The sequence below is a fragment of the Trichechus manatus genome, unplaced genomic scaffold, assembly GCF_000243295.1.
Source record: "Trichechus manatus latirostris isolate Lorelei unplaced genomic scaffold, TriManLat1.0 scaffold00286, whole genome shotgun sequence".
Classification (NCBI taxonomy): domain Eukaryota; kingdom Metazoa; phylum Chordata; class Mammalia; order Sirenia; family Trichechidae; genus Trichechus; species Trichechus manatus.
Genome location: NW_004444222.1, coordinates 564,971 through 579,258, shown reverse-complemented (window position 1 = coordinate 579,258; position 14,288 = coordinate 564,971). Strand labels below are relative to the sequence as shown.

The 14,288-nt window shown below is 39.5% G+C and overlaps 2 protein-coding genes across 2 annotated transcripts; both read left to right on the top strand.

The window, feature by feature from the left end:
- Positions 1-568: 568 nt before the first annotated feature.
- PYURF (PIGY upstream open reading frame) lies at positions 569-2,490 on the top strand. Its single transcript, XM_004390135.2, has 2 exons — positions 569-822; positions 2,296-2,490. The coding sequence occupies exons 1-2, from the start codon at positions 638-640 to the stop codon at positions 2,435-2,437; spliced, it is 327 nt and encodes a 108-aa protein (XP_004390192.1). The 5' UTR covers positions 569-637; the 3' UTR covers positions 2,438-2,490.
- An 11-nt stretch (positions 2,491-2,501) lies between these two features.
- On the top strand, positions 2,502-3,496 carry PIGY (phosphatidylinositol glycan anchor biosynthesis class Y). Its single transcript, XM_023725104.1, has one exon. It carries the CDS (start codon positions 2,533-2,535, stop codon positions 2,746-2,748), a length of 216 nt encoding a protein of 71 aa, XP_023580872.1. The 5' UTR covers positions 2,502-2,532; the 3' UTR covers positions 2,749-3,496.
- The last annotated feature ends 10,792 nt before the right edge of the window (positions 3,497-14,288 follow it).

Genomic DNA, 14,288 nt, shown 5'->3' with positions numbered 1-14,288 from the left:
TCTAAATTACACAATTATTTAAAAGTCCTTGCTACCTCCAAGTTCAGTAAATTAGTTGTGATTTATTATGCACTAGAAATCACAATGCCTGAGTCATATAGGGTAAGAAATAGGAAAACTCTGGACGTTTTGGACGTTAAGAGGCTTAAGCCATTCTTTTCAGGTTCTTAGATTTTATTTTTTAATGAAGGAAAAAAAATGGTCAAAACAAGGTAACAGGAACTTAGATTAAACAGTAAACAAATTAATGCTTTTAACAAAGAGCTTGAAACTTCATTTGGAGATAACCGCGTTACGTCCAAGTCTAAAGCTCTGCGAATCTGAGATCCGGTCACCGGCTCTCCGGCACCCCTGAAGAAAACTCAAGACAGCCCGACTTAAGCATTGGTTTTGTCTGTGGGCGATGGACTGGGCACCATACGCCTCTGGCCCCAGGCAGCGATCCTAGCCGCAGAGCGGGGGCGCAGCAAAAGCAATCAGGTCCCGAACGCCTTCGGAACTAAAGCGTTAGCCTGCGCCTGCTCCGGGGCTGCGTTTCCCAGAGCACTGGGGGGCGGGGACTGGCCAGCGGGGCTCGGTAGAGAAAGGTTTGGGCTGGCTGAGGGTTCGGCAAGCTGAGGTCGCTGGCTGCTGGACCATGCTGACTGCAGCGTGCGGTAGGCTCGTCTCAGCACCGCTGTCCGCCGTCGCCCGCAAGTGGCTGCACGCGTCTGTGTCCCAACTGTCGGCGGACCGGAGGGGGAAGGCGGAGGAGTCGCCCCGTGCCTTGGACCCAGTGTTGCTGGAGTTTCTGGTGTGCCCGCTCTCCAAGAAGCCACTCAGGTGGGAGTTCCCGGGTTCACGTTTCCCTTCGCGGCCTCCTGCAAGAGGAGAGGGCAGGTAGACCGCGCAGCCTCTGACAGCCTTTGGGGAGCCTTTCAGGGCAATTCGTGTGTTCTCCGTTGCCATTTTGTGGGCCCAGGCCCTTCCGGGCTCCCAGGCAGCTCCTCCTGCGACCTGAAGGGCGAAAGGAGACCTGAGGCGAGCAAGCCCCAGACCTCCCAAATGAACCGCCGGTCCGCTGAAATGGATCGAAGCGTTGATAGGTGCTCTAATAAATCACCAGGGTACCTTAAAAAAAAAACAAAAACAAAAAAAACGGTCTCTGGGTACCAACCCAAGTGGACCGAATCGGAATGCCTGGGGGCAGGACCTGAGCATTTGTATATTCTTAAAAGGACCCGAGATGATTCTAGGAGCCCCGTTGTACAGCCAGGTGTATGAACCATTGGGCTGAATTTGGACCAGGCTTTCAAGCCGCCACTGTTTGTAAAGTGGAACGAGAATTCAGGACATGTCCGAGGCGTTCAGATTTTAAAGCTACGGTGATGAAAAATAGGCTAGTAGCTTCCATATTCTTGTGGAATGCCGTGTGTAACTAATGCCTAACAATCTTCTCCGCGTTTAAGCTTTGTTTGCTTCCTGTTGGCTCTTAGCTCTGGAGTAAAATGGTTATTGTAAAAACTAACTTTTAACATAGTCTTTGCTAAAGCAGCTCTACAGTTCCAGCTGTTAAATCTGAACATTGACAACAGTAGTGTTACAAATTGCATAAGCTAAACACCAAAATGTTAACAGTGATTATCTTTGGTTGCTAGATTGCCGGTAATTTTTATTTTCATCTTTTTGCATTTCTGTTTTACTGGTATTTCCTATAATTAACATAACGTTCATTCCATTTTTTTAAACCTTGAAATTATTGTTGGCGCTATCTTTTAGCTAATTGTGTAACTAGCTCCCTTTAGACTTGATTCTTTTCAAAGTTTCCTCATTTCTGCCCTCCCATCTTAAACTTTTGTTTTGAATATTTTGATTTTTCAGAGGTTTTTTTCTAGTGCATCAGTTAGGTTACTGTATTGAGCATTTATTCTTAAACCAGGTAATTGAATTTTTCTCTAGTTTCTGTTCCAGTAGTAAATTGATTGCGATGGTTTTGGGGTTAGCCAGAGGAATAAAGGAATATTTGGATGAAAAGGGGAAATATTTTCTGAGTAGTATGAGAGAAAATTTTTAACTAAGGCATAACTTGGGAATATAGTAAAGAGAGAATTTGAGAGAAATTGACTAAAATGGAAACAATTACAGATTTATAAGAGAAATGGTAATATTGGCCATTACTGCTTTTAGAATTAAAGAATACAGTTCAGGATTAACTCTGTCAAGAATTGCATAAATAGGATTATTTATTGAACTTCAAGCTCTTCCAAGAGTTTTGTTTTACAAAACTCGCTTTGTGATTCTTATCTTTTTTCCTAGATATGAAGCATCGACAAATGAATTGATTAATGAAGAGTTGGGAATAGCATATCCAATCATTGATGGCATTCCTAATATGATACCACAGGCAGCTAGGATGACACATCAGCATAAGAAGAAAGAAGAAATGGAGCAGCACTAAACCATAATTTAAAAAAGAAACAAACAACTAAATTGTCTTAATATCATTTACCTTTTAAAAAGTCAGGGTGACAGGGTAATAAGTGTGGAAGAAGAATGTTTCTGTCTCTTCCTACGTTGACTGTCCTTATTCCACTGGTTTCGTTAGCAGGACTGTTCTACTCAGCCTCTGTGGAAGAAAATTTCCCTCAGGGTTGCACTAGCACAGCCAGCCTCTGCTTTTACAGTCTGCTCTTGCCAATTACCATACCAGTTTATGTGTTCTTCCACCTTTGGACTTGGATGGGTATTAAGCTCTTCAGACATAATTAATGCAACCAGAGCCAAGATGGCCTTGGGCCTCTTTCTCTGAAAGTTCAACTAGATTGAAATACCAGAATTCCACTTAGTTTGCAAGAAAGATACTTTGCCTCGTTTCTGTCAGAAGCTTAGGACTATGGGAGGCTTAAGCTGCAGGAGCTTTTATTGTAGTCTTGTTCTGCCCTTACTTTTTGAAGGTTTTAATTTATAACAACAGCTACTGTATCAGAAGAAACGTTTTGACAAAGTGTCTTGTTGGAGATTAACAGTCCCAATCATCAGATGATAACTTTATTCCTTATCCCACTCATCTAAAAGTTAGTCATTTGAAATATTGTTTATTTAGATTCAAGCTCTTTAGTTAAGTCACATGCTGGGAATTACTGAAATAATTCCAGAGGAGCTGTGCTAGAATAGTTGTAGAGAAATGCCTTTGAACTAGTGTGATGATAAAACCTTACAATAAAATGGAAATTTCACATAGCTGCAAAAATCTTAGTTTGTAAAATTATGTTCATTTCTTTGCCATCAGAGGTTTACATTAATAATAATAAAATAAGATGTCAACATTTACCCATAGAAAAAGTTGGTAGTAGTGCTTTTTGTCACAAGTATGTGGTATAAAGTGAGAAAAATGGTTAAAATTTCCAGATTTTAAAATGTAGGTTATGTTTTGAGACACGTAGTTTGGACATGCTGTCAGGAGGGAACAGTTACTGGAGAAGGACATCATGCTTGGTAAGGTAGAGGGTCAGCCAAAAAGAGGAAGACCCTCGAGATGGATTGACACAGTGGCTGCAACAGTGGGCTCAAACATAGCAATGATTGCGGGGATGGTGCAGGACCAGGCAGCGGTTCGTTCTGTTGTCCATAGGGTCGCTATGAGTTGGAAGTGAGTCGAAGGCACCTAACAACAACAACAACGTTTAGAGATGCATTTAATACGTAAAATAGAAACATTTCCCAGGAAAGTGGACTTTACATTGTACCTTTGGAAGATGGGAGGACTTGCAAATAGCCGATTGTGCCCTGTTGAGCTTAAAGTCAAGTTTCAGTTTTATTTTCCTGACCTAATCAGGAGACATGTTTAGCACTACTAAGGACATGCACACTTGACACATTGATAACTCCTGATTTTCCAGAAATCTTTAAACAAGACTAATTGAGTATGGTACAGTAACTATTTCAGAGGTATAACAAATGTTTCAGTAGTTATTCTAAAAAAAAACTAAGACATAATTCTTATTAGAATCTTAAAGTAGTTAACAGAAGCTTTGGACAGTGATGCTTCTTCAAGAGAATTAAAACATGAGATGCATTTTCTGCTTTATTAAATGTAAACTGTAGTAAAAATAACATTTTTAAATTACCCTATGACAATATACAAATAACCTGGAAGACTATAGAGGTTCCCAGTCATTTCCTGGTGAGGACTTGTATTTAATTGACACTAAATCTCATGATTAACCAACTTGAGAAGTGTGGTCACTGTAAGTGAAACAATTTGCTGGCAAAACAAGCAGTGTATTCTGAAAAATCAGTTCCATCTTTTGCAAGTTAAAAAACCAGGTGCTGCCAAGTTGATTCTGATGCATGGCAACCCCATGTGTGTCAGAGTAGACTGCATAAACAGTTTTCGGTGGCTGATTTTTTGGAAGTAGCTCGCCAGGCCTTTCTTCCAAGGTGCCTTTGGGTGGACTCAAACCACCAATCTTTGGGTTAGCAGGGAGCACATTATCCCTTTGCACCACCCAGGGACTCCTCTGCAAGTTAAGCATTTTGTTAACCTGGAGGAAACTGATAAGCAAGCTCCTGGGGTGTTCACTACTCCATACTAAAAAAAAATTTATTTAGCAAATGCTTCTACAGTACAAACTACACCAAGTATAAACCAAAAACCAGTTGCCGTCGAGTTGATTCTGACTCACAGTGACCCTATAGGGTAGGAAATATGAGTACCATTAAACACATGGGGAAACTGAAGCACGGAGAGATTAAGTGAATTAACCAAGGTCACACAGCTAGTAATTGGACTGAAATTCGAATCCAAGGCCATCTAACTTCAGTTTGTCTTCTTAACCACTATTTAATGTGCTTTATTTTGAGTAAATTCATCTTTTCTGTTTAAAAAAAAGGATAGAATAAGGAATCAGAATCCTAGCATTCTGTTTCCTACTCAAGACTGGATTAGGTGCCCCTCTGATTGTGTTCCCAAAGTACCATAAGCTTTATTTCTATACTAGCACTTAACATACCAAAAAAAAAAAAAAAGTTACTGTTGAGCTGATTCAGATACGTAGGATAGAGTAGAACTGCCCCATAGGGTTTCCAAGGAGCAGGTGGTGGATTAGGACTGCTGACCTTTTGGTTAACAGCCTGAGCTCTAAACCACTGCGCCACTAGGGCTCCTGTATAATTGCTTGTTTTTTGTCTCCTGTCTAGACAGTAAACTTCTTGCTCAACATTTTTGAGCTAATGTTTAGCAGACAGTAGGCAATCAGTAAGTACTTTCTGAGTAAACAGGTAGCCCTGGTAGGTCCTATAACTTTAGGCAAGTCACTTAACATCTCTGAGCCTCATCTTTAGGGCTAGAAGTTCCCTACTTTCATAAAGTTGTGAAGATTGAATTAGATTTTACAAATCAAAGTACTTTGTAAAAGATTAATATCGACTTCCGGAATGCCAGCATAAGGAGCTCCATAGACTTGTTCCCCGGCAAAACAAGCATAACTGGTGAAAATTTTAAAACCATTTAAAGTCTCTGGAAATTGTCCTAAAGATATAGAACAAATGAAGAAGCATTTATTCAAGAAAGAACAGGGAGTCTGGACCACGACCCACTTTCCTTCCCAGCTCAGATGACAGAAACTCGACTTCAAGAGAGTGCAGCCAAGAACACAAAATTCTCCCAACTCTGGGTCAGGTGCTACAATATCTTCTCAAGTGGGGAAGGCTGCCAGCATTTCTTGTGTCTCACCCACAGCCATGTGTTGCAGAGGCTGAGTTCCAGGTGAGTAGAGCCCAGAGGTCAGGGCTCTTTTCTTTTACACAACTCTGGTTCATAGGGTGGAACCTCTACTTCTGGTATGACATGCTGGCAACCCTGGGGCCCAGTTGACCTCACCCCAGGTTATTCATAGGGCAAAGATTCTATATCAGGAGAAGCAAGCTGAGAAAACCAGAGGCTGCCCCTTACCCCCTGCCCAGTGCCATGCTCTTAAGGCAGGGATGTCAGAGAAGCATGCCACTGTACTCACCCCCAGCTTGAGAGCTGTAGCTCAGAGATTTTGTCCACATGAGAGGAAGGCCATAAAACAGAGTTCCAAAAGAACTGACTTTATTTGAAAAAGTGTTGGGAAGTTTAAGCCTAAGAATGCTCTAAAAAAATAATAGAGGTTTTGGTGATAAGCAATTAAGAGGAGCCTGTTAGCTTCCTGAGAGATACAAGCTAAATCATAGGCCAGTTAGTTTACCAGAGAAAATCAAAGAAAGCTAAGAGCTTGCCTTGGGTCTGAAAAAACCTCAAACGCTGACCTCAAAAACTACAAAGGAGCCTAATTTAATTGGATCAGATTGTACAGCAATTTATGCCCCAGGATATCATTGAAAATAATAGAGCAGACAACTAGCAGTGTAGCTGTAGGAAAAGAGAAACCTTGGTGGCACAGTGGTTAAAGCACTTGGCTGCTAACTGAAGTTGGCAATTGGAACCTACCAGCTGCTTAGTGGGAGAAAGATATGGCAGTCTGCTTTCATAAAGATTACAGCTTTGGAAACCCTACGGGGCAGTTCTACTTTGTCCTATAGGATCACTGTGAGTCAGAATTGACTAACAGCAATCGGTTTTGTTTTGTTTTGTAGGGAAAGACAGTCAAAGAGAGGTTGATAAAACCACTGTCATCCCATAATGACTGTGTGTTTGCCCCAGGCTGTGCAATCAGAATCAATGTCGGAGGCTTCACACTAGGGGCAAGGGAGGGAGTAAACTTCACTAAAATAGTCCAGCCTGTCACTAAACAAACAAGCAAGAAAAAATAAGTCCAGGAGAGAGGAAGGGAATGAGTATCCAGAATTGCTACAAAACTGTCCAGTTTTTAACAAAAAATTACAAGATGTGCAAATAAATAGCAAAGTATGACCCATACACGGGAAAAAATCGGTCACCAGGAACTGCCAGTGAGAGGGACTAGATGTTGGATTTAACAAAGACTTTAAAGTAGCCATTAAGTCTTTGTTAAATATGTTCAAAGGACTAAAGCAAACCATCTTTAAAGAAGTAAGGTATGATGACGATGTCTCAATAAATAGAGAACACCAATAAAGAGATACAAATTATAAAAAAAGAACCAAATGCAAATTCTGGATTGGAATGTATAGTAACTAAAATGAAAACAATCATTAGAGAGGCTCAACAGTAGGTTTGAAGTAGCAGAAGAAAGAAGTAGCTAACATGCTAATAGTTCAGTAGAGATTATGCAGTCCAAAGAACAAAGTGAGAAAAAAATGATTGAAGAAAAATAAACAGAGCCTCAGAGAAATGTGGGACACCATTAAGCACACCAGCATATGTGTACTAGAAGTACCAGAAGGAGAGAACAGAGCAAAAGGAGCAGAAAAAATATTTGAAGAAATAAAGGCTGAAAACTTTGTAACTTGATGAAAAACTTACACGTCTAAGAAGCTCAACAAACTCGAAACTGAATAGACAAGAGACTCAGGCACATCATAGTAAAAATGCTGAAAGCCAAGGACAAAGAAAAAATATTAAAAGCTGCAAGAGAAAAAGACCAGTCACATACAAGAGAACCCCTCTCACATAAAATTAACAGCTAACTTTTTATTAGAATCAACAGAGGCCGGAAGGCAGTGGGATGCCATAGTAAAATGCTGAAAGTAAAACACTGTCAACCAATAATCCTATATCCATCAAAACTGCGATTAAAAAATGAATGAAAAATAAAGGCATTCCAAGATAAACAAAAACTAAAAGGTCACCTCCTCCCCCCTGCCCCGGAAGATGACCTGCCTTACAAGAAATTCTAAAGGAAATTCTGCAGGCTGAAAGTAAATGATCCCAGATGGTAATTCAAATCCACACAAAGAAAGAACATTAGTAAAAGTAATTATGTAATTATAAAATTTAGTATAAATGAATATTCTCCTTCTCTTATCTGACTTAAAGAGACTTATATAAAGAAACACAAAGAAAGTGGTTAGGAGCAAAGCTGTATTGGAATAAAGAAATGACACCAGATGGCAAATCCACAGGAACAAATGAGTGGTAAATAAGAAGATTAATATAAAAAACACTAACTATATATTTGCTTTCTTTCTTTTCTCAGCTTCTTTAAGAGATATATAACTACATAAAGTAATATGACAATATATAGTTGGGTTTGTAACATATGGAAGTATATGTATAATAATTGCACAAAAAGAAAAAGGAATAGAGCTATATAAAAGTAATGTTTGTATATCTCACTGGAATTAAGTTAGTATACATGTGAAGTAGATGTTGATAAGATATATATGGCAAGCTTTAAAACAACTACTAAGAAAAAAAAAGTAAAAAAATGATTGTGTTGTTAGGTGCCATTGTGTTGATTCCAACTCATGGCTACTCCATGTGTCAGGGTAGAACTGCCCCATAGAATTTTCTTGGCTGTAATCTTTATGGAAGCAGATCACCAGGTCTTTCTCCTGTGGATTAAAATGTTACAATAGAAAATATTCAATTATGTAAAAGAAAGCAGTAAAGGAGGAATAGAGGAACAAAAAAGACATGGGACATAGAAAGCAAAAAGTAAAATGGCATATGTAAATCCAACTATAGCAATAGTAACATTAAATGTGACTGGATTAAGCAATCCACTCAAAAGGCAGAGATTGTCAGAGTGGATAAAGAAACAAGATTCAAATATATGCTGTCTATGGGGGAGACATTTTAGAGTCAAAGATAAAAATAGGTTGAAAGTAAAAAGATGGAAAAACATCATGGAAATAGCAACATAAGAAAGATGGAGTGGCTATACAAATATCAACAAATTAAACTTTATAATGATAAAAGGGTCAGTCCATCAGGAAGATACAACAATTATAAACGTGCACCTAACAACAGAGCACGAAAATACATGAAGCAAAAACTGATAAAAACGAAGAAAGAGATAACCAATTCAACACTAGTAGTTAGCGATTTCAATACCCCACTTTCAATAATAGATAAAACAACTAGGCAGAAGATCAACAAGGAAATAGAAGACGTGAACAATACTAAATGGAAAGTTTAAATTTTAATATTGTTTGTTTATCATATTTTAAAAGTACACTACATTATTTGATGTACATTGTTCACTAATGCTCAAAAGATAAGGAAACTCCTTTTTCTGGGCTCATTGATATTTAAGAGATAATGAAAGACTAGTTGTCAAGCCCTTCCTCTTTCCCCAAAAAAATCTTTCATAGAGCTTTCCATTATTAGAGTTACAAGTGGACTAAGGCCTGGGGCAGTTGTCAGGGATGTAGCTTCAAGAAGAACTATTGTAAGGTTCTTTTGTTACCTTTGCACTAGTTCTTACTAGGGCAGTAGCAGGAATTAATTTTTCAGTTGAAGTTAGTTGATACTTAGGGTTGTAGAAAAACACCCGTTGCTGTGGAGCCGATTCTGGCTCATAGTGACCCTGTAGGACAGAATAGAACTGCCCTATGGCGTTTCCAGGGAATGGCTGGTAGATTCGAACTGCTGACCTTTTGATTAGCAGCTGAGCTCTTAACCACTGAGCCACTAGGGCTCCTTGGGCCGTAGGGAGGGAGTGAACTATAGGAAAGATATGTTTCAGCAAGGTAAGGGGAAGCAGAGCTTGGCCGCCGCCGGCCCTTAGTGAGTCCAATCCAGGTTGGGCAGGTCCAGGGCCATAGGCACTGTGGGTTAGGGACAGGCAACCATACTGAAGGCCAACTTTGTTAGCCTCACCTAGCCTGGCTGACAGAGATCCCTATCAACTGGGTTTTCTAACCAGTCTATAAATAAATTAGTTTCAGTTTGCCTCTATATTGAAGTTTTGAGGCAGATCAGCTTACTTTTATTGCATTTATCTTAGTTTTAGGAGAGAATGGAGAGTAACAGCAAATATTGAAAATGTCCTTGAATTTGTAACAACAAAAAGCAACTAATATTTAAGGAACATCTGAGTGTGTGATTGTGTAAGTCCAAACCATGTAAATTTTAAGTTGCAAAATGTCAAAGTTACAGAAGTATTTCTAAGCAGCACTCGGTAATTAAAGAATACATCATTTCCGTGTGTAGTATACTAAGCTGAACAAAGATGACAGTATAGAATTGTAAAATCATGGGTCTGTGTCTTGGTCATCTAGTACTGCTATAACAGAAATACCATAAGTGGTTGGTTTTAACAAAGGGAAATTTATTCTCTCACAGTCTAGCAGGCTACAAGTCCAAATTCAGGGCATCCACTCCAGGGGAAGGCTTTCTCTCTGTTGGCTCTGGAAGAAGGTCCTTGTCATCAATCTTCCCCTGGTCTAGGAGCTTATCTGCACAGGCACTCTGGGCCCAAAGGACCTGCTCGGCTCCTGAGGCTGCTTTCTTGGTAGTATGAGATCCCCCCATCTCTCTGCTCGTTTCTCTCTTTTATATCTCAAAAGAGATTGGCTTAAGACACTATCTAACCTTGTAGATCTCATCAATATAACTGCCACTACTCCATCTTATTACATCATAGTGATAGGATTTACAACACAGGGAAATCACATCAGACGACAAAGTGGTAGACAATCATACAACACTGGAAATAATCATGAACTAGCCAAATTGACATTTTTGGGGGACACCATTCAATCCATGACAGACTGGGATCAATGTTTCAGAGGTGTCTCTGTCATCTAGTGCTGCTATAACAGAAATGCCACAAGTAGATGACTTTTAACGAAGAGAAGTTTATTCTCTCACAGTCCAGTAAGCTACAAGTACAAATTTAGGGCATCAGCTCCATGGAAGGGCCTTCTGTCTCTGTCAGCTCCAGACGAAGGTCCTTGTCATCAGTCTTCTTTGGTCTGGGAGCATCTCAGTGCAGGAACCTCAGGTCCAAAAGACACACTCTGCTCCTGGCCCTGCTTTCTTGGTGGTGTGAGGTTCCCATGTGTCTCTGCTTGCTTCTCTCTTTTATATCTCAAAAGAGATGATTAAGACACTATCTAATCTTGTAAACCTTATCAGTATAACCTCATCACAGTGACAGAATTTACAGCTCATAAGGAGATCACCTATAACCTCATCATAGTGATAGAGTTTACAACACATAAGGAAATCACATCAGATTACACAATCATACAATACCGGGAATCATGACCCAGCCAAGCTGACAGATACCTTTGGGGGACACAATTCAATCCATGACAAGAGGTTAGTCTTTTTTATTTTTACTATTGGCACGACCATGTCCTTTCCCCCTGCATAGTACTGTGCACACGTGTAATGACATGATGGACTTCAGAGTCTGCTCAGCCACTGCATTAGCTGTGTGACCTAGAGGAAGTTACTTAAATTCTTTGCCTTAATCTTCTCACCCGTAAAATAGGATAATAATAATACCTGTCTTACAGTTAAAAGGTCCCTGGGTGGTGCAAGCAGTTTGCAATTGGCTGCTAGGCAAGAGGTTGTCGGTTTGAACACACCCAGAAGTGCCATGGAAGAAAGGCCTGGTGAGCTGCTTCCATAAAGATTATAGCCAGAGGCAGATTAACCAGTAAACACAGTAGGTACTGGCTTACAGTAAGCAAGGTAAGCACAGTTTGAACTGTGTTTACTTACTAATCTGTAGTACACAATTTCATATCACATGTGCCCGTGTGTACCTTGCTTATTGAATAATCTGTCCCTGAAATTTATAGCCAAGAAAACCCTATGGAGCAGTTCTACTCTGTAACACATAGGGTTGCCATGAGTCAGAACTGATTCCACAGCATCAAGGGAGTGGGAGGGCGAAGCATTTTCTTATAGTTATTGAGAGGATGAAATAAAATAATACAAGTAAAGCAGTTAGCATAGGGGCCTGGTACAGAGTATGCATTCAAAGAATATTATCAGCAGAAAAATTACCTATTGTGGTAGACAGAATAATGCACCCCCAACCAAAGATGTTCACATCCTAATCCCCTGTGAATATGTTCCTTTACATGGCAAAAGGGACTTTGGGAGGCAGGAGAGAGAGTCAGGCAAGGAGATGTGACCACGGAAGCCGAGGTCAGAGTACTGTGGGGCCATGAACCAAGGAATGCAGGAAGCCTCTATAACTGGAAGAGGGCAAGGAAACAGATTCTCCCCTAGAGCCTCCAGAAAAAACACAGGGCTGCCAACCCATTGTAGACTTCTGATCTCCAGAAGAGAATAAATTTAAGTTGCTTTAAACCACTAAGTTTGTGGTAATTTATTATAGCAGCAATAGAAAACTAACACAATTGTAAAAGCAAAGGATAAAGATATAGCAATTACATGCACAAACAAGAATATGCAACAGGACATGAATTAGAACATAAATAATGGATAGCATCTGGAAAGTTAGTGAAAATTCTGATGAAAAGGGAAAGCACAATGTACCCCTGGGGACCCTAATTTTAACTGAAATGACATTTTTATAGTTTCCAATCTGGATCCTATTAAAACACAACTCTTGGACAGTCATACACATAAAGTGAGTTAGAAATCTCCAGGCAGGAGAGTGGCTGGAATAACAACGTCCCATAAATACCAAATATTGGGATTGAAATTTAGGAAACTTTGATCCACAGAGGTAAACTGAAATCAGTTTCCCACTAGATGGCATCATCCAACCTCTGAACTAACGTTTATGCCTGTTTGTATTATGTTTTTCTTTCTGTGATTACAAAGATTTGTTTTTATTTTCCAGTTTTTTCCTTAACTTGATGACATTTATTTTAGGAATAAAAATCACAAAATCCTTATTAATAAATTGCAATTGTGATGACTTCATTAAAATTAAAGTCCCTAGAGATAAATGGAAGGAGCACTGGTGGTGCAGTGGTTAAGCACTCAGCTGCTAACCAAAAGGTCGGTAGTTCGAACCCACCAGCTGCTCTGCAGCAGAAAAATGTGGCAGTCTGCTTCCATAAAGATTACAGCCTTGGAAACCCTATGGGGCAATTCTATGTGTTGTATAGGGTGACTGTGAGTCGGAATCAACTTGACAGCAATAGGTTTCCTATACTCTCAATATTAAGTTAGGAGGTAAAAAGGAGGAATGTAAAGATATTTAAGATGTGACGCCTATTTTCAAGAAGTTTTGAATCTTAAGTGGAGTAAACAGCACATGATAGAGTTAAATAAAAATCCAAATTTATGTATGATCCATTCTTTTATTTATTCACTCAACATTTATTAAACCTATATGGTGCATCAGGTACAATAAGGAGGGAGTGATAGCTGTGCCTAGTAGAAGGGTGGGGAGTGTCAGTAAAATCTGGGTCATGTGGCACTATCAAATTACTTAATTAAGCCCCAGGAGACATTAATTTTATCTTCTTTCATAATCCTTTTTAATCCATGAAAACAGAATTTTAATTTTGCAAGTAGGATATAGATATTTGCTAGGCAGAGATGATTATGAGGAACCGTCAGTACCATATAGCAGCTCAGAGAAGGTGAATAATGTGGAGAGGAGTGTATATTGTAGGGCTGCATATTAATATACATTTAAATGGCTTCTGTATATAACCGTGAGATTTCAAAACTGACGTTAAAATGATCTAAGCTTAAAAGTTCACCATAATCAGGATAGACATATGAATGGAAAGAGGAATAGTATTTCTTAAAGGGACTCATCGCTACTGTTTTGCTCTTTAAAATATTCCATTTATATATATATTGGAATACTTCAAAATAAGGGGTCACTAAAACTATAGATATATCAAAAAGGGGGTATCCAGATAAGTAACTCTCCATGATATTAATTTGTCTGTTTAGAATAAAGGAGTCCTGGTGGCGCAAATGGTTAAGCCTTGGCTGTTAACCAAAAGGTCGGCAGCTCAAACCCACCCTGTACCTCTGCAAGAGAAAGACCTGGCAATCTGCTTCCATAAACATTACAGCCAAGAAGACTCTATGGGGCAGTTCTATTCAGTCACATGGGGTCACTATGAGTTGAAAATGACTCAACAGCACCTAACAAGAAGAATTTAGAATAAAGGAAATCAAGGAAAAATTTAAAGAAGTTCTTTCCAAGTTGGTTTTAAACAGGGATAATATTAATTAGTACCCATCTGTGGCAGCTACGTTGGCTGTCTCAACTTTGATCCACGCTTCTTCTATTTGAAGACGTTGGAAAGTTTAAAAAGTACATTTCCAGACTCTTTTGCAATTAGGGTTCTGGATGTGAAATAAACCAAAACCAAATCAAATTTGCTGCCGTCGAGTCAATTCCAACTCATAGTGACCATATAGAATGGAGTAGAACCATCCCATAGGGCTTCCAAGGTTATAATCTTTACAGAAACAGACTGCCACATCTTTCTCCCACGGAGCG

What these genes read in the sequence shown, in the direction of transcription:
- PYURF (XM_004390135.2), top strand. Translation starts at nt 638, where the DNA reads ATGCTGACTGCAGCGTGCGGTAGGCTCGTCTCAGCACCGCTGTCCGCC. An exon ending in CTCTCCAAGAAGCCACTCAG is followed by an intron (nt 823 to 2,295) that starts GTGGGAGTTCCC and finishes CTTTTTTCCTAG; the next exon opens with ATATGAAGCATCGACAAATG.
- PIGY (XM_023725104.1), top strand. Translation starts at nt 2,533, where the DNA reads ATGTTTCTGTCTCTTCCTACGTTGACTGTCCTTATTCCACTGGTTTCG.